At 36.0% G+C, this 26,244-nt stretch overlaps 4 protein-coding genes and 1 non-coding gene across 7 annotated transcripts; 4 read left to right on the top strand and 1 right to left on the bottom strand.

The window, feature by feature from the left end:
- Nucleotides 1-1,352: 1,352 nt before the first annotated feature.
- On the top strand, nt 1,353-15,799 carry LOC111788725 (ubiquitin carboxyl-terminal hydrolase 14). 2 transcript variants are annotated; one of them, XM_087121516.1, is made up of 21 exons: nt 1,353-1,720; nt 3,067-3,145; nt 4,314-4,485; nt 5,136-5,248; nt 5,342-5,678; nt 6,238-6,332; nt 9,103-9,236; nt 9,314-9,370; nt 9,454-9,531; nt 9,700-9,754; nt 9,841-9,882; nt 10,138-10,218; nt 11,508-11,706; nt 11,777-11,834; nt 11,911-12,033; nt 12,276-12,364; nt 12,456-12,545; nt 13,509-13,679; nt 13,853-13,968; nt 14,108-14,246; nt 15,268-15,799. In XM_087121516.1, exons 2-21 carry the CDS (start codon nt 3,134-3,136, stop codon nt 15,444-15,446), a joined length of 2,340 nt encoding a protein of 779 aa, XP_086977642.1. In that variant the 5' UTR covers nt 1,353-1,720; nt 3,067-3,133; the 3' UTR covers nt 15,447-15,799. The 2 variants fall into 2 exon arrangements, with proteins under 2 accessions (XP_086977642.1, XP_023524955.2); XM_023669187.2 differs by lacking the exon at nt 3,067-3,145 and having other exon boundaries at nt 1,354-1,720.
- A 2,227-nt stretch (nt 15,800-18,026) lies between these two features.
- LOC111787572 (vesicle-associated protein 4-1) lies at nt 18,027-21,026 on the top strand. Of its 2 annotated transcripts, XR_002814007.2 has the most exons (8): nt 18,027-18,378; nt 18,757-18,827; nt 19,380-19,461; nt 19,568-19,686; nt 20,109-20,186; nt 20,293-20,412; nt 20,507-20,602; nt 20,729-21,026. XR_002814007.2 is itself a non-coding variant. In XM_023667586.2 (7 exons), exons 1-7 carry the CDS (start codon nt 18,123-18,125, stop codon nt 20,549-20,551), a joined length of 771 nt encoding a protein of 256 aa, XP_023523354.2. In that variant the 5' UTR covers nt 18,028-18,122; the 3' UTR covers nt 20,552-21,026. The 2 variants fall into 2 exon arrangements, 1 of the variants encoding a protein (XP_023523354.2); XM_023667586.2 differs by having other exon boundaries at nt 18,028-18,378; nt 20,507-21,026.
- A 1,073-nt stretch (nt 21,027-22,099) lies between these two features.
- On the bottom strand, nt 22,100-23,404 carry LOC111789093 (uncharacterized). Its single transcript, XM_023669738.2, has 2 exons — nt 22,864-23,404; nt 22,100-22,731 (listed from the first exon to the last, which is right to left on the bottom strand). The coding sequence occupies exons 1-2, from the start codon at nt 23,323-23,325 to the stop codon at nt 22,372-22,374; spliced, it is 822 nt and encodes a 273-aa protein (XP_023525506.2). The 5' UTR covers nt 23,326-23,404; the 3' UTR covers nt 22,100-22,371.
- Nucleotides 23,405-24,292: 888 nt separating this feature from the next.
- Nucleotides 24,293-24,873, top strand: LOC111789211 (uncharacterized). Its single transcript, XM_023669908.2, has 2 exons — nt 24,293-24,520; nt 24,599-24,873. The coding sequence occupies exons 1-2, from the start codon at nt 24,383-24,385 to the stop codon at nt 24,797-24,799; spliced, it is 339 nt and encodes a 112-aa protein (XP_023525676.2). The 5' UTR covers nt 24,293-24,382; the 3' UTR covers nt 24,800-24,873.
- Nucleotides 24,874-25,926: 1,053 nt separating this feature from the next.
- TRNAF-GAA (transfer RNA phenylalanine (anticodon GAA)) lies at nt 25,927-25,999 on the top strand. Its single transcript has one exon. It is a non-coding gene; the product is annotated as a tRNA-Phe (tRNA).
- Nucleotides 26,000-26,244: the final 245 nt, after the last annotated feature.

Here is a 26,244-nt window from a genome sequence, read left to right as displayed (position 1 = left end):
TATATAAAAATTATCCTGCACCGATTCTAAAATTTTAAAAATAAATAATAAAATAATAAAATAATTTAAGCATTATTTTTAAAAAATATTTTTATATCTTAAATTTTTTTTAAAAATAATTTAAATAACAAAATTAGTAATTAATTTTTTTTACTACCTATTTCGAATATTTTTATTATTTATTGTTTTTAAGTGACATTTTAAACGATTTTTTAAAATATTATTTATCATCTAAAATCACACTTCAAATTGTTATAAAAAAAAAAATCAAAAAAATATTACTAATTTTTTTTACTACCTATTTCGAATATTTTTATTATTTATTATTTTTAAGTGACATTTTAAACGATTTTTTAAAATATTATTTATCATCTAAAATCACACTTTAAATTGTTATAAAAAAAATCAAAAAAATAATTCAAGTGCATTTTGGGTAAATAATGGTTTTTAACTAAATTACAAATTGTAATAACTTAGATCCACCGCTAGCAGTATTGTCCTCGTATTTTTCCTAAAACTCGTCTACAGGGGAGGGTGTGGGGCTTGGATATTGTCCTCGTGTTTTCCCTAAAAGCCGTCTACAGGGGAGGGTGTGGGGAGGGTGTGTTTCCACACCCTTATAAATGGTGGTTTGTTCTCCTCCCCAACCAATGTGGGACATCACAATCCATCCCCCTTCGGGACTAGCATCCTCGCTAGCACTCTTTCCTTCCTCCGATCGACGTGGGACCGCCCCCAAATCCACCCCCCTTCGGGACCAGTGTCCTCGCTGACACTCTTTCCTTCCTCCAATCGATGTGGGACCGCCCCCAAATCCACCCCCTTTTGGGCCCAGCGTCCTTACTGGCACGCTGCCTCGTGTCTACCCCCCTTCGGGGAACAGCGAGAAGGTTGACACATCGTCCGGTGTCTGGCTCTAATACCATTTGTAACGACCCAGATCCACCGCTAGCAGATATTGTCCTCTTTGGGCTTTCCCTTTCGGACTTCTCCTCAAGGCTTTAAAACGCGTCTACTAAAAAAGGTTTCCATACCCTTATAAATGGTGGTTTGTTCTCCTCTCCCAATCAATGTGGGACATCACACAAATACTTTAAATAATTTATCTATATAATAGTTCTCTTAATAATATTATTTTAATTAGTTAAATTATATACTAAAATACTCTTTTTAAAAATATTACAAAAAGAAAATGGTATTTCAAAATTTTACCATTTATTAAAATTTTTTTGTCCAAGATTTTGTATTATAGTTACGGTTTTGAAATATTTATAAAAGATTACAAAATTTAAAATAATAAAATTATATTATTTTAATAAAAGAATTTAAACATTTTTTTTTTCTCTCTCCGTGACTGCGTTGCGTGAACCCGTCTCCTTTATCGGAAGTAGAATAAGAAACGAAGACGAGAAGAGAAAGAAAATGGAAAAATCGCGCTGTATATAAAAGGCTTTTGTTTCCTCATCATGTCCCCTGATTTTACTCGCAGTGAGAGCAAGAGCCCATTCAGTTGCTTTCTATCTGCTTAGGGCAAAGGAAAAGGAATCTATTCTTCCTCTTTCCCTCTGAATCATCAACAATCTATTTTGCAGCTTCTTCGGATTTCGCTCCGATGACCTGCACAATGGATTTGCTTCGATCTAATCTGTCGCGTGTTCGGATTCCGGAGCCTACCAATCGCATCTACAAGCAGGAATGCTGCTTGTCCTTCGATACTCCGGTAACATGTTCTCCATTTCTTTTGCTACTGTGGCTACCGCTGTTATTTATTATTATTACTTTTTTTTTTTGTGCCTTCTCTGTCGATTGCTCCATTTAGTTTCATTCTGCTGGAATTACGATGTTCAGTAGTCAAGAGCTTTGTTTTTGCCGAGTGCTTGCTTGAGAACTTCATGTGGTCAATTTCCGTTTTGTTCTGAAGAAATGTTAATGAATGTCAAAGGAATAGCGAGTTTTTGCCTGGCTTTGTTGAGGATTGTCATTCATTTGGTTTGAACATTTCGATTACAGTCGTTTTGATGCTATGATCACCAATGCACTCGTCGAAGTGTCAATTTATGAAGCCTCCTCTGTTTAATATCTATTTTCTCTATCTCGTAGCATTGTTGCCACATCCTCCTGTTATATTCATTTCAAACGTCCAGATATTTTCCTTTGTCTCTGGCTGTATTTATTTTCACTGTCATTATTGATTGTTCGGAGATAGGTCCATGTATTTCAGTCATACAGTGAGTGGAGATACTTTGGTTTGAGTGATGCATTAATATACAAATATATTGTTCATTTGTTTGCTTCGGACAAAAGAAGAAGTGAATACAGATAAATCACCATGAGTGAGCCTAATGGTCAGGAAGAGTCATGTAAGTAATAACGGATTTAGAGGGAATGAGATCAAACCATGGTGGCCAAGCTACCTAGGATTTAATATCCTACAAGTTACCTTGGCAACCAAATGTAGTAGGGTTCGATAGCTGTCCTGTGAGATTGGTCAAGGTAGACACGAGCTGGCTTGGACACTCATGGATGCTTAAAAAAAAAAGTGAATATAGATAACGAATTTGGACTCGAAAGACATTATTATTATTATTATTAAATTGTACAATTGTATGGAGATATAATTTTAAATTTGAAGTCTCTTGTAAATCCCAAATGATTTACAAATATGCTTATTCAATTTTGGATTTCTTTACCTGCTCTGTTACAAATATTTCATAATTGGAAACATGCAGTGGATTTTATATCTTTTCTCATACTGCAGACTAAATGCAATTTCATAATTGGCACTAAGAACTTTTAAACATAACATCCATACAACGTATCAGAACATACAAATAAATGAGAGAATATATCCATTTATGCTTGTATACTCTGCATGCTCTTACCCAATTTTTAGAAAACAATATGATATGTTAGCGTTTACACCTGTTAGGTGCATATATAGCATTGGATAGAGTTTAGACCCCTCAATGTAGCTGTGATTCTAATTCTTAATCTGCCAAATTATGTAATGAATTGATCGATTATTAAGTTTTCTTAAATCTGTAATTCTTTTTTCAATTTAATTAGTCAGGACAATGGAGACTGCAGGGACTAGTGCAAAGAATATGCATAGGCTAAAGCTTACGTATTACCAATGATCTCAAGGGTAATATTTAGATTAACAACTCAATTGGTTTACTAAAAAGTTTACTCAAATATCATAGCATCTCTTTGTTGGCGTTAGCAATGAACTAAAATTAAATAATGAAATAATAGGATAAGTTGGACTAAAATAAATTTGACGCCTAAATTATTGCTGGTCTCATGCTTTCTTGGGTATCTAATCTCAACTAAGCCTGAAGTGTTGATGGTTTTAACTTCTAAGAAAAGAAATAAAATAAAATGAAGACATTATTTACACGAATGTCAACTCATCGTAATATAGCTGCCATCAAGACAATTCTTTAGAGGGGTGAAGTGGCCTTCAGGGAGGTTTGGGCTTCGGATTTTTCCTTCTTGAGTAGAAAAACATTATATGCAGATCAAGGAATGTGAATGTGAATGCAACACTTATTCATGAGATTCCGTTACTAGTTTCTTTCTCAGCTGAGAGAGTATCCTACCCTCTCAGCTAGTTTCAACGCTTATTTGTGAGATTCTATTACTAAGGATCTTTAGGCCTTATTTTGGTTGATTGAAGTCCTTTGTATTTAGAGCATAATTTAGGTTTTTGTTTGCTTCTTTTTGTTGTTGGCTTGTATTTCTGTTGGCCCTTTGTTATCTTTATGGAAGTATGTTTTCCATTAAAAACCATCATCCGTATAAGATAATTATTTGAAAAGAAGGTCGAGGAGTGATGTGATGTTGATTTTGCAATTCTTTAGAAGTTAATGACATCTTTAAGAATCTGTTAAACTTAAAATGAAGAAAAAGATGTCTATTATGAAAAAGAAAAGGGTTAGATTTGATCTGTACTAAGATATTTAGAATGTTAAAGGTTGTATCAGTATGTATGATAGAACAAGCCCAGCCAAGATTCAAGAATCTGTTTGACCTATTATTGTTTCATAGTTTTCCTTCTCGCGTAGAAAGACATTATATGCAGATCAAGGAATATAAATGAAATTCAAATTCTCATGTGTATGAAAATGTTGGACCAGCAACATTCACCTTGATCACCTCCGTGGGTCTTCTATGCCTTCAACTGGATATTATTTGTCCAAAAGCAACAACATTTGCTCGACACGCTTTTATGATATCCTACACCTTTTTATCTGTGGAAACTCCTCTTCCTTGCTGTTGTCTTATGATGTTTGTTTTCTTTTGAGTTACAGAGATCAGAAGGTGGTCTGTTCATTGATTTGAATACATTTCTAGCGTTTGGGAAGGATTTTGTAGTTTGGAATTATGAAAGGACTGGAAACCCTGTATATTTGCACATAAAGCAAACAAAGAAGTTGGTTCCTGAAGACCGGCCTTTGAAGAAACCTACGCTCTTAGCTATAGGTATTTTTCTACCACAACATTGTATGCCTTACTATGGTTAATCTCATATAATCTGTCTTGTTGTTACTTTTCTTTTCTGATTGAGGTATAAACACATTTTTATGTTTTTCACATTTTGCTTTTTCACTCCCAAAAGCATTGTTGGTAGTTTAATCAGTTGTTTCTCCCAATAGCGTTAGTCATACTCTAACATGTTGATGTTGTGACTTACTTTTACTTATATGTAGAAATAAGAATATTTGATAACCTTTTTCCTTATATATTTAGAAAGAAAAAACATAGTATTGCCAATACGTCTAGATAAACTACTCCAGGAGTGATTTTAACATATGGATAATACAAAATTGTTTGTTTAGTATGCCAAGACAACCATAAAAGTTTAGCTAGTGCCCAAATTTCTTTCCTATCTTTAGATTTCTCCAAGAGAATCCAGTTATTTCGAGTCAGGCTTAGCTCCCATGGCAATGATTTGCCAAAGTTCATTCAACAATGAAGCGCTTGTTTCTAGTTTATGAGAGGGGTTGCTTTCACTGTAATAATATTCTCTGCAGCACACCACCGAGAATGCATATTATGAAACTTTCCTGCTAACCTCTAATTTGGGAACAACGATTCAGTCCTTGTCATACTTATTATTAGTTTTTCTCCAGGAGTTGATGGTGGGTTTGATAACAATGAACCTGAATATGATGAAACTTATAGTGTAGTGATACTGCCTAATTATGCAACTCTTCCATTTCCTTCCGTGGAGCTGCCAGAGAAGGTGAATATTCTTCCCCCACCTCCATCTCTCATCTGGAGCAGAAACTTTTTTTTAATGAAATATTTTAAACCATGGCTAATGCTATAATTGCAGGTAAGGTTGGCAGTTGATGCTGTTTTATTGGCTGAGGGTGCTGAGAGAAAAGAGCAACTTGCATCATGGACAACTGATAAGCTGAAAATTAGTTTGTATGCAATGAATTTGCAGCAGATTGACAATGGTGTGATAGTTCCTCCTTCTGGATGGAAGTGTTCAAAATGTGATAAAACTGAGAATCTGTGGCTCAACTTAACTGATGGAATGATCCTTTGTGGGAGAAAAAATTGGGATGGAACAGGAGGTAACAACCATGCTGTTGAGCACTACAAAGATACAGGCTATCCTCTTGCTGTTAAGCTAGGGACAATCACGGCTGACCTTGAAGCAGCAGGTAATGTTTTGCTTGATAAAGTTATCAATGTCACTTTATAATTGTATTCATCTTGATCGATTCATTTACTTCATAAAAATTGAACCACTCATCTGCAAAGGGGAAAAAATTAGAAAGCCACTAAAAAGAAGCGGAGAGTGGGACATTTAATGGGATGGCATATGGTTTCCAAGTCCGATTAAAGCCCTGTTATCAAAATCGTATCAAAGATTTCCAAAGGAAACAAATGAGTTGTGGCATAAGGTGGTGGCTTGTATTTATCGGAAGGATGAGCACAAGTGGACTTCTTAACACAAGGAATTGGCCATAACCTTTTGAATTTTTTTTGCGATGTGCAGAATCTTTCAATTGTGTTGGTAATAGTAGTAAGACCTTCTTTGGGAACAACGTTTTGGGTTGTTTCCCTTGGTTCATTGCCATATCAATTTATGACCGTTTTTCTTAATGATTGGAAATTTTGGGAAGCAATTAAGTGTGTTATTTTACCCACTTTTGTTCTTTTATCACAGCTGATGCATGCATGAATTTTAAATATGGGCAATGTTTTGTGGCAGCTCAGATGTGTACTCTTATCCAGAGGATGATAGTGTCTTGGACCCAATGCTAGGACAACACCTTGCTTTCTTTGGCATTGACTTTTCATCCTTACAGAAGGTTAGGTATTCTCTCACGGAAAGCTTGAAGCACTTGTTTAATTTTGCAGGGTGCTTATATGTGGAAATAGATAGAAACTGGATATTTTTAATTCGGATTAGAAGTTATTCGTTGTGGTGCAAACTATATTTTTGGTGCACATGTGGTTCTTATGATGTGCTTATTTATCTTCAATTTGCAATGGATCCACAATATTTTTAAGGTAGGAATTTTATAGCGTTCTCCATTTCTTTTATTCTTTTGCCATCTGAAATGAGGCTAATCTTAGTTTTTAATATCTAGGGGAATTGCGTAATAGAAATGTGTTATACATGTAGGAGAGGATCTCTGAACTGACAATTGAATATAAGTTGTAATTTTTTTTAATAAAAATTGAAGTGGTGCGAGGGGTTGAAGATGCCATTGTGATAAGGGAAGGAAAAGGCTAAAGAAGAGATTAGATTAAGAATCCCAAGAGAATGACAATGCATGAGAGGAGTGATAACCGGGGCAGGTTGGGGTTTTGGAGCGGGGGATAAGGAGGAGTTGTGGATAGTGATCATGCAGATGATTGTAGATTGAAGGTCTCACCTCAAATGGGCATTGTTGCTCTGTTGAGCTTCGGTCTAAGGACAATTCACCTAACCTTGTGGATGTCCATTTTGGTGGGAGTCAGATTGATTGGTCTAGTCACTATAAGGTATTTTAGGATTTAAATTTCTTGGATGGCCATCCTCAGAGAGTAAAAAGAGACTCAAAATGTGAAGGAAACAAAAATTTGGTTTGCTAGTGTAAGAATTGAGTTTTCTTCTATGAATTACATCATTATCGTTCCTTACCTTGACATTCCCTCCACCTCTTTCTAGCTCTGCTGTTGTGGTGATCTTGGCAATCATGTTGATCCTTTATTGTAAATGTTATTATTATTATTTTTTTGGTTTGTTTGTATGCTTCTTTCTTCTATTATAATTATCTTCTGATTGGTGTGGATTGAACTAGTGTTTGATAAGGGCCATGGAAATAATAAAGGACTTAGAGGGAATGAGTTCAGTCTATGTTGACCGCTACTTACATAGAATTTAGTAGCCTATGTGTTTTTCTTAGTAATGAAATGTTGTAGGATTGAGCAGTATTTTTGTGAGATTAGTTGAGGTGTACATAAACTGGTCCAAACACAGCTCACAAATACTAAAAAGAATCATTTTTCATTTTTCTCCACGAAAGCTCCATCTCTTACCAGAATTTTAAGAACATGTAAAAGAATGTATTTCAAGGTCTAACTGCTTTACAATAAATTACTAGACTGTGCCCCATACCATTCCAGTAGAAAGATAATAAACGGTGCCCCATACATCTCCTAAAACAAGCCTTTATTTTAAAAAGTCTGATTAATGGATACCCTTGAAGAAGCATTAAATCTCATAAGCTCCCAAATCCCCTTCAAAAACCCTTCAACCCGTCTGGAAATTTTTGTATTCCTCTCAAACCATTGCTCACAAGATCGCAAAAAGAACAAGCCTGCCACAAGATCACTTTCTCCAAAGGGAGAGTTCATCATTATCTCCTCATTTTGAAGTGATAGTCCCCATTATGCACTATAACAACTTCAAACAAGCTAAAGCTCCAACTCCAAAAGGAATAGAAGAAGAACACAAAACATGATCAAAATTCTCCTCCTGATATTTGCAAAAGACAAAATATTGCAGTCACAATATAAGTGCCGTTGGATACAATATTGAGTGTTCACTCTCATGTGCAAAACTTGCTACGAAAAAACATTCACTTTCTTAGGGATTGTATCTTTCTTTAGAGAGGAAAAAAATGAGACCCCTCAATTGGGAGAAGGGGAACAAAAGAAGTGGGCGAATGAACAATAAAAGAAAATCCTAAAATGGGTTAGTAGGGGTAGGGGTACAAGCCTAGAAAGCCCGCCTCCCTAAATAGACCTTATGATCAGACATAATAGAAAGAAAACCCACCACCTCTCAAAACTTTTAGTTAGTGTGAGGATGACAGAATAAAGTGAGCAAGGACGACAAAACAGAGGCCACCAAGAGCCACCTCTTACCTGACAAGTGTCGGTGATAAAGTTGCGGGAAAAATGCACAGAGGGGCTTAACTCTCATCCAACAATTCTCCAAAGAATAACTATGAGACCCATCCTCAATAGAACATTTAACTAACTGGGAGAAAATGGAGAACTCTAATCAATAGCAGTGCAGAGGTACTAAAGCCTTTCAATTCACCACTTGGAAGTTGAAACCCATTCAACTGTGTGCAAACTGTAATTGCTCTCTAATATCCTATACCATAGAGCACGTGGTTCACTAGAAAACTCCACAACTGTTTTGCCAGCATCGTACATTCCTTAATCTCAATTTACCAATGTCTAAACCTCTAGCCTCCATTGGCTTCGGAAGTACCCTCCCACCTTACCAAGTGAGATTAACTGCCCTCCTCAATTCCTCCCCATACAAAATTTTTCAGTAAACTCTGTTTCTACTCCTAAAACTGGGGATCCCAATCAGGAAGTGAAAAAAAGAGTAAATAGGGATTCAACTCAGGTGGTGTTCTTAAAAATTGAATTAGCTCTTTCTTATCCAGGAAAAAAAACAATTTAAATAGCACTTATATGTTGACTTTTAGATCTCTTCTTCACTTTACTATGTGGCCATGTTTTGGATGCTTTTGTGGAAGCTTTTTGGAATACCATGTTATGCACCTATAGCTTTATCTTTCATGTCTATGTTGTCCAATCTTGTTGAAAGCAGCTTCCATTATTCATTTACAGACTGAAATGACCACTGCTGAAAGAGAGCTTGACCAAAACACTAATTTTGATTGGAATCGGATACAAGAAAGTGGACAGGAAGTTGAGCCAGTTTTTGGACCAGGTTACACAGGGCTGGTTAATTTGGGAAACAGGTTGATGCATTGTTGACTGTGTGTTAAACTAGTGTATCTAAATTTTTCTTGGCTCACAAATATGCTTTTTCTTGCAGCTGCTACTTGGCAGCGACAATGCAAGTTGTTCTTTCAACGCATTCATTCTGTGAAAGGTCCTATATTTACATAGTTTTATTACAACAAATCATGTTGTATGTTCTTTCTCAATCATAATTTCCCTCGGGTATGTTTTCAGATACTACACCAAGCAAAGTTTAAAGTCGGCTTTTGAAACTGCACCTGCAGATCCGACTGTTGACTTTAACATGCAACTGTAAGTGGCTAGGAAATTCTAAGGCTTTTATAATTGCCTAGTATTTCTCTTCACTCTTTTCTTTGAGAGAGAGAGAGAGAGAGAGAGAGAGAGAGAGAGAGAGAGAGAGAGAGAGAAGAGGAAGGTGGATGATGATATAGTTATACTAGTTACTTTTTGGTCTTGCAGAACAAAGCTGGCACATGGTTTGCTATCGGGAAAATATTCCATTCCTTCACTAGAAGTAAGTAGCTAAACAAAAGGAAGCAAGCCCTCTGTATCTATTGTTTCTGCTATTAGTTGATTGGAATTTTCTGATCTGTCCTGTAGAAATGTGAAAGGATGAATTCTTCTTCCTCAGCAATAAATGCAGTAAGTTTTGGACGAGCTCTTTACTCAATTTTTTAAAGACCTGAGATAGAATAACGTAATTGCTGAATAATGATAGTGACTGCACTTCAAATTGTGAATATTTCCTTGTTTTGTTTGCTATGTTCTTGAGAAGTACTCGAAATTTCTTTGTTCACTAGTAATATCTGTTCTTGTGTTGCTGGTTCAAACTTTTGAACATATTTTGAAGATTTTCTTGTTTGTCTTTCTGTTGCCATTTACGTGTATCAACTATAGAAACAGGAAGGCATACCCCCTCGGATGTTCAAAACAGTTATTGCCGCTAATCATCCAGAATTTTCTACGATGAGACAGCAGGTATGTTCACACTGTAAGTTTATTATTTATGCAATTTTTTTTAATGGAAAGTCTTGATTTTGTTTATTTGAATTGTGCCAGTAGTATATTATCGATCTGGGTCAGTAGATGTAGTTTCACTATTTCTCCATTTTTCTCAACCAACCCTCTGGCTTTACACTATGGATGCTTTTTAATTTAATTTTATTATATTTTCTTTAAATGTCGAAGCCAATTGAGCAGAAATGAAAGCATATATAAGGGAATTACATGCATAAAAAAAGAAAGAGTTAAAAGAAGGCCCCAAACCAAAAAAAGAAATGATAATTGAGGCATAGAGCTCATTGTTCCTCCAGGAGAAACTATTTCAATGGAGGGATTTTAAGGTTTCTTGAGGTTGTATTACTCAATATGTTGAGAAAGGAGAACGATTCCTAGTTGTATGTGGAGTGGAGGTGGCCAACGCCTTAAGTATGTGAACCCTGAAACAAAATGTAGTTTGAGGAACGATTAGGAAACATTGGAGATTGTTTTAGAGAAGAAGCAAAACTTCTGTTCTGAATGATAGAGAAGAGTCAAGTAGTGAGAAGGAGATATTGGAGAGTCAATGTTTGCTTGGTAACCTGTACCTCGATCCCAGTAAGGTTGGCTGATACTGAAGAAGCTCCTAGAGGAGTGTTTGTGCTTTCTTTGGGAATGAGATGTTGTTGTAATGTTGTAACACAGCAGAGGTGGATATGTGCTGTAGAAGAGAAGAGTCAGTGAATAATGATTCGAAAGGAACTTTTGGGTAAGTGTAATGGTAAAAAGGTGCCTCGCCATGATAGAAATGCCATGACTCCTGTGCGAGGGGTAGATCAGATCAGTGTTGGGCATTGCATTAGTCCTTTGGAACTTGGAGATCATGAATTATATTTCATATGCCTGTTGCAAAAGCCTGGACCTATATATGGAAGAGATTTAGGGTTGACTCAGTGCTGGAAGAAATATGTATCACTACCAGCAGCTATTTTATATCTTCCCATTTTTTCTTGTTTAGTTATTTTACTGTTTTAAATTATAATATCTTCAAGTTTTCTCTTGATAACTACACTGCAATCCATTGTATCCACTTATACCGAGGCCCAGAGACTCAGATGATTAACCTTTAAGGTTTTATGTCAAAGATGTTTTCAAAAACTGTGGCCTGTGCCTGATGGCCACAAAAGAAGCTGGTTTTGTCAAGAAAACCATTTTGTCTTTAGGTTTATCTAGTCTTGCACACAAAATCTGCTAGTCTGTTTTATATAAAAGTAATGAAATTTTTACAGGATGCCTTGGAATTCTTCCTGCATTTTCTTGACCAAGTTGAGCAACAGAATTCTGGGAGTTCTGGAAACAATCCTGCAAGAAGTTTCAAATTTGGTATTGAGGATCGTATTGTGTGTTCCTCTGGAAAAGTTGCATATAATAGACGGCATGATTACATTCTCTCATTGAACATCCCATTACACGAAGCTACTAATAAAGGTAAAATGGTTTAGCCATTATTTCTATATAACAATCTATCACCAAATGACACCATTGTTTGAAATCTCAGATGAAATTGAAGCCTTCCAGAAGCTCAAGGCTCAAAAGATCTTAGAAGGGAAGGAACTGTAAGTGGGAATCTTTTTTTGTATGTCTTTTCACTTCACATTGATAGTTTGTTACTAAGAATAATGGGTTTATCAGAGGCACTGATGAAATTGTGCGGCCTAGAGTACCTCTAGAGGCATGCCTTGCAAGCTTTTCATCTCCGGAGGAGATTCATGATTTTTACAGCACTGCCTTGCAAGCTAAGACAACAGCAACAAAGTAAGAATTCCTCATTTTTTGCAGATTCCTATAAAATAAAATTTAAAAAATTGCATGTTCCACTATTTTATTTTGTAATGTTGGCATTCATTTCTCATTCGTCATTTCCAAAAGTTTAGTTTATGGTATACGGTAATCAATGTCATTAAGCAATCCATTGCAAGATTTTTTGTCCATAGTTGAGTTGTTGCCAACGAGCAGAAGTGAGTTATTACCATCTTCTCTGCTCTATAACTCTACAGGACTGCAAGATTAACTTCCTTCCCAGACTACCTGGTCTTGCATATGCGCAAATTTATTATGGGGGACGGTTGGGTGCCCAAAAAACTTGGTATTTCTCTACACCTTTCTTGATTTTCTTGCCTTTTCTTTTGTGGTTTTCCGTCCCTTTTGTTTTAACCTTTTGATTTTGTATCACTTAGATGTCTATGTCGATGTCCCTGATATCATTGATCTTAGTCAAATGCGTAGTAAAGGACCAAGGGCTGGGGAAGAGCTTTTGCCTGAGGCTGGTAGGTGGATTCTTCTTGGTCTTTCAGTCTCTAGTCTCTCACAGATGAGAAGTTGACGCTTCCATAAGTTTACTGTTTATATATCATAAGTTTAATTTATGGATTCTTGTTACAGTTATTTCTTTAATTAATTTAGATTGTGTACACGTATGCGCTTTCATAAATATATTGTTACAGTTATTTCTTTAATTTAGATTGTGTGTTCACATGTGCGTTTGTCTTGTGTATCTGCTTCTTGGATAGGAACGCTTTTTTCAAATTCTAATGTTGGGCACATATTTAACATGGACACTATGCAAGGCACACGACTGAAAGATTTTTTTTCCCCTGCTTTTATAAATATGCATTGTGTAACTGTGGGAATGTGCAAAGAGACATGCATAGATAATGAATAAAAATGACCAGAGAACATAGTTTTTCTTATTGATATTTGCAGATATCCGTTTTGAAGAAATTTTAAAAATAAAAACCAATAAGAAGGCATGCACCAAAATGAAGAATAAAGTAAGAAAGAAATTAAATTAATGGAAAAAATCCGGCAACAAAAATAGATGATACAAAATAAGAAAAAACCGTGCTCATGAAGATGTGTTATTTTTTGTGGATGACTTGTTACTCATTTGGTGGGAAATCGACTTTGCTTTCCGATTTTGTTGAAGCGTGTTGAGTTCCTGTCATATAATTTATACTATTTGATATTTACATCTGTAGAATATTATAAAATTGTATACCTAAAGCTTACCTATCAATGTAATTTTTAAAATAGGAAAACATCGATTGGCACATATATGTATGTATTGATCTTTGTGTCTCGTCTCTATCTTGTCAATATTTATGGAATATAATGGTGCAAGTTCCGTATCCTCTTAAGATTAAGAACTTCAAAAATTTCTTGGTTTTACATATTTGTTTGTTTTACTTGATGATGTGACATTTGATCCCAATTTTTGTCATCTTTGTAAGGTCCTGAGGATGAGTTTCAGTCAAATAAACCTTCAGCGAACGAGGATATTGTTTCTCAACTTGTGTCAATGGGATTTAACTATCTTCACTGTCAGAAAGCTGCCATTAATACCTCAAACGCTGGAGTTGAAGAGGCTATGAATTGGTTACTTTCTCACATGGATGATCCAGGTATATTTAAATATTATTGTCTTGATGTGTAGGTACGTCTCCTTGTGTTTCTATTTTACGTATGTTCTTATCCTTACGGAACATTAATCCACAGTTTTTATTGTTTCATCGCTTATGCTTTAAGGTATTATTTAGAAATACTCGCCATTCATGTATTTATTTTTTTCTGGTAGATATAAATGATCCGATCTCCCAGAAGGCAGATTTTGTTGTTGATCAAACTAAAGTTGACATGTTGCTTCAATTTGGATTTCAAGAAGCAATTGCTAGAAAAGCGTTAAAGGCATCTGTAAGCTCTGCTCCCTTAACTCACACACAGAAAAAGAACTTCTAAAAGAGGGTGAATAGAAAAGGATAGAAAACAACTAAAAAGAAGAAACGTGCAAGTCATATTATAGTGTTAATCCTCCCCGCATCATTGGTTGTAGGGTGGCGACATTGAGAAAGCGACAGATTGGATATTTAACAATCCTGAAGCTTCTATATCATCTGAGCCAGACTGTTTAGACGCCACTACATCAAGCACACCAACCAACCTCGATGCTGCTCTACCCGATGGTGGAGAGAGTTAGTTTCTTATTCCTCTTGATAATTATTTCTATGTTGTCTGTTGGATGCATTTTCTTTCTTTTTAATTACTTTGATAAATCCCTGGACTTACAGTCGCAACTTAGATGACAAATTTAGATTTACACAATTTTCAAAAATGTTTTTGCCGAGAATAAATCGTCTACTTCGAGCATTTTAACATTTTTTTAATCCCCGTCTTTTCTCAAACATTTGTCTTTTATTTCAAAATATGTGTTTGATATTTACTCTTTCTTATTCCAAATTTTGTTATTCAGGGGAAAAAAAAATCATTTTGCACCCATTGTTCCTTATGTTGAATTAGGTTTATTTACTAATAATTTCTGTCTTTTAGATTGGCTTTGAAAATTCTTTTTAAAAAGTTACTGATTTTCTAGTGGAATTTAAAGAACTAGAAGAAATAAGTTTTCGATTTTATTTTCTTTTATCTATTCTTGTATAGAAATTTGTCTAGGATTTCAAGAGAGTTTGCAAAGAATGAAAATCTAAAGAAATAAATTGGTAATGATAAGATTAGTGTTTTTAAAAGCGGAAAAAAAATTAGTGTATTTTACGCAATGACGGGGAAATTTTTGTATTTCATTACAACGGGGAAATTTTACGCTTGAAATTTTTTGTTCTATTGTGTAGACAATTCTGAACAAACTTTTGTGCCACTTTATTACATAACCCTATATGACGATGAACATTGTCTAGTAAATGAAAAGCCTTCCTTTATTCGGTGAATCAATTTTTTGTTTCTTGGTCAATTGCATGATACCTTTGAAAAACATTTGTTCTTTTTCTCAGAATGTGTCAGATAGAATACATCGTGCTTCTTTTTTTTTTTTTTTTTTTTAAACATCTCACCTACGTACTTTTTAACCACTTTCTTTTAACTTGTACTTTACTATTAATCAATTATCTTGTTAGCCTGTCTCTGGTCTGTTGAATTTCTGTTCAATATTTAAGATGATATCTTTCGACTTCTCAAGAGCCCTCAACGATTGTGTTTTTTCAGTATATAGACTGATGGGAATAATAAGCCACATTGGGACGTCTACTCAATGTGGTCACTATGTTGCTCACATCTTTAAAGATGGTAGATGGGTTATTTTCAATGACGACAAGGTTGGGGTTTCGGTGAACCCACCCAAGGACATGGGATATTTATATTTCTTTGAGAGACTCAAAGAGTAATCGTAGACCAATTTCGTCTCAGTTGAGAATTCACCCAAATATGGTAAGAGCTGAGCCAGGGAGAAAAGGGAAATCATTCAGATTTCATCAGCTTTGCTGCGACACTCGTTCGGATCTATGTGATGCCTATGTTTCTGATGGAAAATTTGTGAAAAATGGTGGCTTGTTGGGACTCCTTTCATTGCTGTAATTGATGTTGTTCAATGTGGGCCGCCTGCCCTTTTCTCCCACATAAAATTCATTCACTGTTGTTTCCATGGTTTCTTTTATCCTTTTGTTTTCCAAATTTGTGGAAAAGAACCAAAAAGAAGATTAATTAGAACAAAAAATCACACACTGACTCCACAGTGTCACTTCTTTGTGGTATTGTTCTTACTGCCTTTTTTTTTAACACATAATCTTGGACTTGTTTGAATAATTAGATGAGGTAATTGGTCAACAATGGCTACTCATCTGATTTCCTCTTCTGGTTATTTTTTGAATGTTGTTTCCCTCTTTTAAAATGCTTTTTCATTTATTATCCGTGAGATACCATGGAGGAGAACGAAGTATTGTTAACACATAGTAAAAACCTTGAAGGGAAACCGAAAGGAAAAGTTTAAAGGGGACAATATCTATTAGCGGTGGGCTTGAGCTGTTACAAATAGTATCAGTATTATTCATCGGGTGATGCCAACGAGGAAGATGAGCCCTGAAGGGGGGTGGACATGAGGTAGTGTGCCAGTAAGGATATTGGGCTCAAAGGGGGTGGATTGGGTGGTCTCACATCAATTGGAGAAAAGAATGAGTGCTAGTGAGAACACTAAGCACCAATGGGGAGTGGATTGTGAGATCCCACCTCCGTTGGGAGAGAGAACAAAATATTTTTTTATAAAGGTGTGAAAACTTATTCCATGCGTGTTTTAAAAACCTCTTTGAGGAGAAGCCCGAATGGAAAAATCCAAAACTTGAACATCTGTTTTCATTCTCGTAAAGCATACCAAATTATTAACCTTTTTAAGGCACAAAGTTGGGGAGTTGAAATTGATTAAATGTGACTCATAGGTTGTACATTAACTTAACATTTGACGTTCTAAGAGAGATCTATATCCCGTTCTTAATAATTTTATATTTATTGAGTGATGGTCTTTTGCTTTTATTGCTTTTAAATTTTAATTATATAATATAATTTCAATAGTTGTTATTTGTTGCATTAGTTCAAATTTAATTCATGAATGTGAAAAAGGGGAATTTATTAAAGAAGCCAGTGGCCAAGAATGGGGGGCATCTTTAATGGCTAAAATTTCTTTCCAACGCATTTTCTTTTTAGGTGAAATTTAGTTTTCAAGAAATTCTGTATCTATGAATGTAAGAATATGTATCAAATTCTTAATCAATTGATTAGAATACTAATTATTAATATTTTCTATTTCTAAATACTTAACCATTCAATATATTTTGATTTGAATGAAGATAAATTTAGTATCTCGGTTTCCAATCGTGTTAAAAGGGTATTTTTGTCATTTACAAATTCTACAAATTCGTTCTAAATTCAAACCTTTTACTTTTTTAAATGGTAGTATTTAAATAAATCGTTCTAAAAATTATTTATGAAGTAGTACAATCAAGATTGTTTTTTAATAAATTAGTCAGACCTTTAAAAAAACAACAACAAAAATTAATTAAAGGATACCATATTTAGAAATAATAAAAGCAGTTGATTAGATCCCTCCCAAAAATAATGGGTTTTTCTAATAATTAAAATGAACATAGAAAAATGATTTTTAATATTAAAAATACAAAAAGTCAACTTGAAGCATTTATTTTTCATCATTACTTGACCCAATTAAATTGGTAAGAAATCAACCAACAACTTTCCACCAAACTGCTTTAGCTACAGCCCACTATGTTAATTGCCCTATCCATCAAAATAGGTAAATCGTGATATGGTTCGATGTGTGTCTCGCTTCTTATGGTACTAGTTTTGAGTCGGCTGGACCAAACATTTAGTGCGACCCATTTGAGTTAAAGCTCGGACTTACAAATTTAACCTAAAAATTTTGACCTCATTATTTCATGCCACAACGATTTAGATTTTAGTCTAATAAGCTTTTTCTAGTATCTGTTTCATATTTGAATAATTAATTTACTTTAATTATAAAGACGTCTTAAATGGGATGATATTAAAAATAAATTTAAAGTATTTATCAACTCAAACCAATCAAACTACTTTACAAGGAAAAAAAAAAACATTAAATTTATTTTACAGTCAATTTACCAAAAAAAAAGGTTGACTTTTTATTAAATAAATCAAAATGTTACCTGGTAATTATTCTTTGTCTTGTTTGTTGACGCGCTTGTAAAAAAAAATGAATTAATTTAATGGGAAATATGAACGTGGACTACACGCGCAATAAAGGCGCGTGTATATTATCCAAACAATTCCATCTCATCTCATAAAAAGAAAATCTTACAACTCAGAGAAGCACGGATTCGTAATAATTGCACGACCGGCCGTTTGGGCTATCAAGATGCATTCTCCTTTCGACACGTGTCCCCCCGCACGGATACCAGAGCAAAATTCCGTCGTATTTACATACGCTTCTCGAATCCGCTCTCTCCGTCACCGTCGGCTCCTCCTCCTCCTCGTCCGTCCATTTTCAGTTTTGGTCGGGAAAATTTAATGCGATACTGTTGATGACCATGTCCGTTGCTGATCGTCGCAAGCTCTTCACGTTGTGTTCGATGTGGCAATCGGGGAATACTTCGTCTTCTTCGTCCTCCACTCAGAATCTTCATCATAGTATCCATGGCCCTAGTGATAGAAACTTAACCGCGTCGAATAATATGAAAACTTCATCGTCTTCCAAGACGGTGTCCTCTGTGGCGAAGTCGCTGTTGCCTCCTCGCCGTCGGCTTCGGCTTGATCCTAACAATTGCTTGTTCTTCCCTTGTAAGTTGTTGTTCTCTCTTCGTCTCTCTGTTCATTGCTGGTGCTTAGGTTTTTGAATTGGATGGAGAGGTTTTGCTGTAGTTGAATTGTAGTGGTTAATTAGAATTCGAAGTCGGATGTTTCGAACCTTTCGAAACCTTCAATCTGGATAATGCGAGCCCGAAATGATACTCGTTTGCTCATGAATTCGAATTTTGAATCTAATAAAATAGAGGTTCCAATCGATTTTCCGGCTGCCATTTGCGAGTTGAATTTCAAATTTACATGAAGCAGGGGAGTTGCAAGTTTTGGATAAATGTACGGAATAGTTGTTCAGAATTTGCATCCATTTCTTCTTACTCGTCTTCATCTCTGTATTGTTTGATGATTGCTGTGTAGATGAACCCGGGAAGCAGGTAAAGAGCGCCATCAGGTTGAAGAACACGAGCAGATCTCATGTAGCTTTCAAGGTATTATTACTTTAGTGTTTTTTTCCATAGCAGGCCTACTTTCACCTTTTGTTCTTTTCCATTATTCTTTATTGATTTCTTACTTTTTTAAGCCCTAAACAAGCCAAGGGTACGGCAAACACTTTACTGAAGCTTGAATGCATCTGATTTTGTTCTTCTGATGAACTTTTCCTCTCTATACTCTGGAAACAATTAGTCTTGTTAGATTATGCTGATCTTCCAATTACCTTTATAGTAATTGATGTTTATATGGGTACTTGCATTCAAATTGTTTGCATTCAATTTTGCATTCCAAGCTGTGAAAATTTGCATTCAAATTGTTTTCAGCTTCTTGTAAAGTTCTTCAGCTGAGGAAATCAAATTCGTTGAAGGTTTTCTTGGAGTTTTTCCTGTACTTTTGTTCTTTGGTCTACTAAAGTAAATTGACATTCAAATTAATGTGAACTGCATACTTGTATGAATGTCATTCAAATGAATGTGAACTGTTCATTTCCAAGATTACTTGAAATGCGAGTATATCATCCTAAATGGTCTCTGTATCTTTCTCTTCAGTTCCAAACTACGGCCCCCAAGAGCTGTTATATGCGGCCTCCTGGTGGTATTCTGGCTCCAGGAGAAAATTTTATTGCTACTGGTAATGTTTCCATTTTCATAGCCCTTTTTCCTTTTTTGTGGCTTTCTTACTTTTGATACATAATCAATATCTACTCAATTATCCATTGGTTTCATCTCTTAAACAGTCTTCAGATTTGTTGAGCAGCCCGAGAATAATGAAAAGCCAATGGACCAGAAGAGCAAAATTAAGTTTAAGATCATGAGCCTTAAAGTGAAAGCAGGAACCGAATACGTACCCGAGCTGGTGAGTGTCGGTTTGAATTGGGGTTTTCTTCCCCTCTTCTCTCTCTGCTGTTTTGAGATTGGTTAAACGTATACATTTCTGACTCATGTAACATAGCCAATGTCTTGCCTTCTGTTTTTGTCATTTTGTGTGTTCTATCCGACAGTTTGAGGTTTCCATTGTCTTCCTTCATGTAGTCAATGTAGTTTAGTGTGAATTTTTGTCAACCAGCATCTCCAGTTAGTGTACTACTTCCAAATGGACTTTCTTCTGTGGTAGCAACTGAGTTCGTTTTTTCATTATTTGAAGTTGGGCGCAATCGCTTAATGACCTCACCTCAAGAACTCGATGCATATTTGTGTTTGATCACCGAACGATCGATAGTAAAAGTTTGACATCAAACTTTTTTGTTGGCATGTGCTTATGTTGTGCAAAATTTGCAGTTTGATGAACAGAAGGACCAAGTAACAGTTGAGCAAATTTTGCGGGTCGTATTTGTAGATCCAGAGCGACCTAGTGCTGTAAGTAAATCAATAAAACACAGGCTTGTTCGTGTTCTTGTTCTTGTCTGTATTGGAGAGAGTGAGAAAGAGAGAGGTCCAATTTAATGCCATTTTGATGTTTTAGGCTCTTGAAAAACTAAAACGTCAATTGGCCGAAGCGGAGGCTGCACTTGAAGCACGCAAGAAACCTCCAGCAGAAACAGGTCCCCAGGTTGTAGGGGAAGGCCTTGTGATAGATGAATGGGTATGATGTTCTCACTAATGTTGAGCTCATCTTATGTTCATATATTAATTAATCTTATAATCCTCTGATTTTCATTTTTGGATTGATTGTTCAGAAAGAAAGAAGGGAGAAATACCTTGCTCGTCAACAAGTTGTGTAAAGTTAGATTTACTGTTGCATTACACACTTTTCCAGTGGTAAATCTGTACAGGTATTACCATCTTCAATCCCTCGATATCTGTAAGATGAAAGGAGTTAGTTGGAATGTTCATCAAGCGGAAAAATAATACGACATCGACGTTAACGTCAGTGTTGTTACTTATGAAATGAGCTGCAGGAAAGTTGAAGAACTCGATCGAGAGTCGAATGCAATGCCGCTCATTGTAGATGATGAATTCTGGTTGTGAAAATAAATGTACCTGAGCTTATGATCATAAGATTTCGAAGTTTTGGATGGATAAGGTGTAGAACTAATTAATGTGGTGAAAGATGTTTTTGCAGAAATTACATACTTTGAGGTTAAATCTGGGTGATGCTTCTGTTATTTAATCAAGAAGCAGGCCAGGTTATACAATGTTTGTATGGCTTACTATGCGGCAACAATGCATTTTTGAGTTTCATATTTCATTTTTTTACCTGTTTGCCAAAATATCTCCCCGTTCGATAAAACTCACTCCTATCAGATCTATTAGATATTATCGTCTACAAACATTATCCGTTAGAAGATCACTGTCAGATATTGTCGTCTACAGACACTATCTGTTAGGGAGATAACTATCAGACATTGTCTACAGACACTATCTGTTAGGGAGATCACTATCAGACATTGTCTACGGACACTATCTGTTAGGGAGATCACTATCAGACATTGTCTACGGACACTATCTGTTAGGGAGATCACTATCTGTTAGGGAGATAACTATCAGACATTGTCTACGGATACTATCTGTTGGGGAGATTACTGTCAGACATTGTCTACAGACACTATCTGTTGGGGAGATCACTGTCAGACATTGTCTACAGACACTATCTGTTGGGGAGATCATTGTCAGACATTGTGTCTACAGACACTATCTGTTGGGGAGATTACTGTCAGACATTGTCTACAGACACTATCTGTTGGGGAGATCACTGTCAGACATTGTCTACAGACACTATCTGTTGGGGAGATCATTGTCAGACATTGTCTACAGACACTATCTGTTGGGGAGATCACTGTCAGACATTGTCTACAGACACTATCACATTGTCTACCGACACTATCTGTTTGGGGAGATTACTGTCAGACATTGTCTACAGACACTATCTGTTAGGAAAATCGGTATTACAGACACTATCTGTTAGAGAGATCACGATCAGACATTGTCTACAGACACTATCTATTAGGAGACACTATCTGTTAGGAAGATCACTATGAGACATTGTCCTCTGTTAGGAAGATCACTATGAGACATTGTCCACCGACACTATTTGTTAGGGAGATGATTTTATTATATATCAATGCAAATCTCACAATTAGACTCCACTATTTGTTAGGGAGATGATTTTATTATATATCAATCCATGGAAATATCACCATTAGACTCTATCTATTGCTAATCCATATATAAGGATAAATTAAATCATTAAAAGCACAAATGGAGCAAAATAGAGAAGTTTCGAGTGAATGGATACTCAATATTTTTATTGAGTAAATGAATACACGATATTTTTCAACAATTAAACCCGGGAAATCAAATTGTATAAGATGAATACAAATTAAATCTCTCAGTTTAAAATAGACTATTTTTAAGAAAATAATAGTTATAAAAAAATCACAAAACAACTATTTAAACAAATGAAGAAAAAAAATTTAAACAATAACTCTACCAAGTAGTTAACGGACTTACATATCCTATACATAAAACGGCCGCCACAAGCGATCGGCCGCCATTGATGAGCCCCAAGGAAGTCGATAACCACTCAAATTCCGCCCAAATTTCATATATCTTCCGGCAATTGAAAACTCTGACAACCGAAAATATGATGCAAATTGTTCTGAACGAAGACGGCGATGCCGCATTTCGTGCCGTTAAAGCCCTCCCACAGACAAAAAGCGACGGTGCCGGAGACGGTTTTTTTAGCGGAGGCGCTTTTAACGGAGCAGAGCTTTTCAAGCTTTCTCACCACAAAATCATTGGCCAGAACTCGCCCTTTGTTGTCGCCGCCGGAGATATCCGTGACCAGGCCGCTCTCGTACAGCGCCACCATAACATCTGCGCCGTCGCTGTCTACTTTCGTCCTCAATGCTCCGGTGAGTGTCACTTCCAGGCTGTCCGTCGTCGGCCGGAGGAACGTCGCCTGTGGAAAATTTCCGGCGAGAGTGAAAATTGGGGGAAAAAAGCTCTGTTTCTTAAAATCAAATTCAAACCCAGAATCGTAGTTTAATCCGAAAATTACAATAGAACCCAGAAATTGGGGTTAAAATTGAACCTGGAAAGTGGGAGCAGCAAACTTGGGAGCGGATTTAATCATACCCACCAAGCTATCCTGATCGTTAGCAACCGCCTGAGCCCGGCCCTGAACCACGACCTGAGGAGTAAACATTGTATCGAGCCCTAACCCCTCAACGTAGGCCTTTTGGCGGACCGTCCACTGGCTATGACCGAAGGGGTCCTTCCACCCATTGTAGTCCCAATAGTCCACATGGTAAGCCAGAACCACCACCGGCACCTCCAATTCAAAATCTCCTCTCCCCAGTCTCGACAACAGCACCTCTGCCTCCGGCGATGTCGCACACCCCTGCGACGAGAATAGCTCCACTAGTACGGCTCCACCCCGGCAATTCTCCTCCGCCGTTACATCCGCCGTGGCGCTGCTGGCTTTGTCGTTGGGGATTGGGGCGCCGCCGTTGTCGCTGCCCTTGCCTAAGCATGTGAACAGACAGCGGACCATGGTGGGCGGTGGTTTTTGGCGGAAAGCGGTGGTTGCGTGGGTTGATGATGGGTTTGGAGCGGAATGGCAATGGTGTAATATTGAACATTTGAATGGTGCAGAGACAATGGCGGCGAACAATCTGTTGCGACTCTCCAGCAAACCAGGAATTCGTTTCTCCGGTCGGTGACAGCTGGACATGTCGTGTCATTATTTGATTCGGTCAAACTTCCACGTCGGTATGAATTTTTTATTATTTATAGGAAACTTGTTTTCATATTAAATTACCAATAAAATGATTAATTGCTATTAACACCGTTCACTAAAATTCAATACAAAAATCAAATCGCTAATCTTGTTTAATTATCTTAAATCAAGTAATTTAACTTCATAATACATTCACATTGGATTATTTCAATATAAATTTAATTTTATATTTTTGTTCAAATCCGACAAACACCACGTGTCAGAATCTTATTGAAGGACCACATGCCCATTCCACGTGTGTCGGAGTTATACATGGACGAGAAATTCCCGGTAATTTTCACACCTAAAGCCACATTATGCCACCTTGTCCATCAGCATCCACATCAAAGAAAAAACTAGTGGCCTAGATTTTTAGTACCTTTTATATATATATATATTATATGTAGAGCATAAACTCTCGTAACTTTACTTTTTGTTTTTTGAAAATGTCTCGTACTAATAGAGATGTACAAATCATCAAAATATATATATATACATGTGGGTACGTACGTATGTATATATAAGCATAATTTAATGGCTAATAATCTATATGTACAAAATTTTTCACGTGCAAATCAAAAAGAAAAAGTGTCGAGAACTTAGAAATTTATCTTGTTTCATTTACTCGACAACCCTTTTTATCGGGTATCGGAATCGAAGAATTAGCATGATTCCGGGAAGATTGGTTGGTGACCACATAGAGAGGATCTGGCTGTGGGTGACCCAAGAGTTAGCACCAGCCAAAGTTTATCCTAAAAGCTCTATATAATAGAACATTTGGTTCATTCCTCCTCCGCCCACAGCCACCAGCAACAGCCGCCGGGTGGGAGGCATGTTGGAAGGCAAAGCAATTGTGGGCGAGACGGACATGCTGCAGGCGATGCAGCAGGACGCGTTGGAGCTGGCGGCTAAGGCACTGGACAGGTTTGATGTGACGGAAGCGACTGACATTGCTCGGTTCATAAAGAAGGTAAAAATTGGTTAAATTTTGGTGTTGATGTTTGGGAAAGGGAGTGAATTAATTAATGAATTAAGGTTGTTTGGGCAGGAATTTGACAGGACACATGGGGGAGGTTGGCAGTGCATTGTGGGAACAGATTTTGGGTCATTTGTGACCCATTGTTTTGGGTGTTTCATATACTTTTGTGTTGGAAGCCTTGCAATTTTGCTGTTTAGGGGCTCTGATGCCCCTCAACAACACCCTCACCCAACTCACTTTCCTGCTCCAGAAACCCTCAAAGGATCGTGAATTTTAATTCTTCTTCCAACTGATTGTAGTTCAACAAACACGCTTATATAAGAAATATTTCGTTCTCTCTCGAATCAATGTGACATGTCACAATCCATTTTTGGGGCCTAACGTACTCGTTGGCACACAATTTGGTGTCTAGCTCTCATACTTTTTATAATAGACTAATCCCACTACTAGTAGATATTTGTATGGTTTGGACCGTTACGTATCGCTGTCTGTCGGCCTCATGATTTTAACCTGCGTTTACAATTTCACAATCGTTAGATTCTGATACCATTTGTAACGGTTTAAACTTATGAGATATTAACTAAGATCCTTTATTATTTTAAAGAAATAAGTGATGTCTAATTTTGTGGATGACAACAACAAAAGGGAGCAAAATCAAATTTTTGTTTTGTTTTTCAAAATATAAATAAAAGTATTATTTTACTTAAAAATTAAATATATTTAAAGTAAATTCATGTATTTATAGCTCGGCGAAGACAAACCTCACAGGTCATAAAGTTGGGGAAAAATGAATATGGGGCTTGAGTTCCTGCTAGTTGTGAACGTGTTAAGATTATGATGCAACACAGTTAAAGATGTATGATGTGACAGTAAGCAACATTAAAAAAGGATCCCACACCATTTTAATTTTATATTAATTTTATATGTAATAGAATTTTGAATTTTATATTTTTTTAAATTTTTTTCAAGCATATATGATGATTTTTAAAAACTTTAAATTGGAGGATGCAATTGAAAATTTTAATAATCTATCTAATTAGCATTATTAGATACAAATCCTATGCTAAACAATTTTTAAATGATTAATTACAAATTTAGTATATAAATTTTTAAATTGACATTTATTTCTGTTGATATTAAAATGTCTTAAAATTGATATATTAGATAAAAAAGAATTAAAATTATGATTAACAAAACTTAATTTTTATTTTATTTTTTATTTTAGGATCAATTGATGGTAAATTAAAAAAAAATATATCAATTTAATAATCTATTAAACACAAAATTAAAAATTTATTAAATACTTTTTTTAATAGATATAAATATAGGTGTCAGAATTTTGCTAATGAGGAAAACATCTTATTCTTATTAATTTTAATTACTCACTTCAAGCAATTGCGGGGATAGCTCAGTTGGGAGAGCGTCAGACTGAAGATCTGAAGGTCGCGTGTTCGATCCACGCTCACCGCACTTCTTTTATGTTTTTTTTTTTCTAACCCACTTAAAACGCCAGCGTTTGCAATACCTTTCCATTATTCCTGATAACTAAAAAATTTAGTTCATAATAACACCATCATCATCCCCTGCCTTCAACTTCTCAACTGCAGCCTGCAACTGAAATCTTTGGGCAGTGACATCAATGGCGCCCTCTGCTAGCTTCCAGCTCTCTTCTCAGGCCAACCCCATTTAAGCAGCGGATTCAATCTCCAATGCCA

This window comes from Cucurbita pepo, chromosome 2, assembly GCF_057944985.1.
Source record: "Cucurbita pepo subsp. pepo isolate OVF chromosome 2, ASM5794498v1, whole genome shotgun sequence".
Lineage (NCBI taxonomy): Eukaryota > Viridiplantae > Streptophyta > Magnoliopsida > Cucurbitales > Cucurbitaceae > Cucurbita > Cucurbita pepo.
This window is presented reverse-complemented; position numbering and strand designations above follow the sequence as displayed.

Coding starts and splice junctions, on each gene's coding strand:
- LOC111788725 (XM_023669187.2), top strand. CDS start 1,613: ATGACCTGCACAATGGATTTGCTTCGATCTAATCTGTCGCGTGTTCGG. Junction 13,680..13,852: donor TTCTCACATGGATGATCCAG/GTATATTTAAAT, acceptor TTTTTCTGGTAG/ATATAAATGATCCGATCTCC. Junction 14,247..15,267: donor TCTACCCGATGGTGGAGAGA/GTTAGTTTCTTA, acceptor GTGTTTTTTCAG/TATATAGACTGATGGGAATA.
- LOC111787572 (XM_023667586.2), top strand. CDS start 18,123: ATGACCATGTCCGTTGCTGATCGTCGCAAGCTCTTCACGTTGTGTTCG. Junction 18,828..19,379: donor GATCTCATGTAGCTTTCAAG/GTATTATTACTT, acceptor CTTTCTCTTCAG/TTCCAAACTACGGCCCCCAA. Junction 20,413..20,506: donor GCCTTGTGATAGATGAATGG/GTATGATGTTCT, acceptor TTGATTGTTCAG/AAAGAAAGAAGGGAGAAATA.
- LOC111789093 (XM_023669738.2), bottom strand. CDS start 23,325: ATGGTCCGCTGTCTGTTCACATGCTTAGGCAAGGGCAGCGACAACGGC. Junction 22,732..22,863: donor TTGCTGCTCCCACTTTCCAG/GTTCAATTTTAA, acceptor AATTTTCCACAG/GCGACGTTCCTCCGGCCGAC.
- LOC111789211 (XM_023669908.2), top strand. CDS start 24,383: ATGTTGGAAGGCAAAGCAATTGTGGGCGAGACGGACATGCTGCAGGCG. Junction 24,521..24,598: donor TTGCTCGGTTCATAAAGAAG/GTAAAAATTGGT, acceptor TTGTTTGGGCAG/GAATTTGACAGGACACATGG.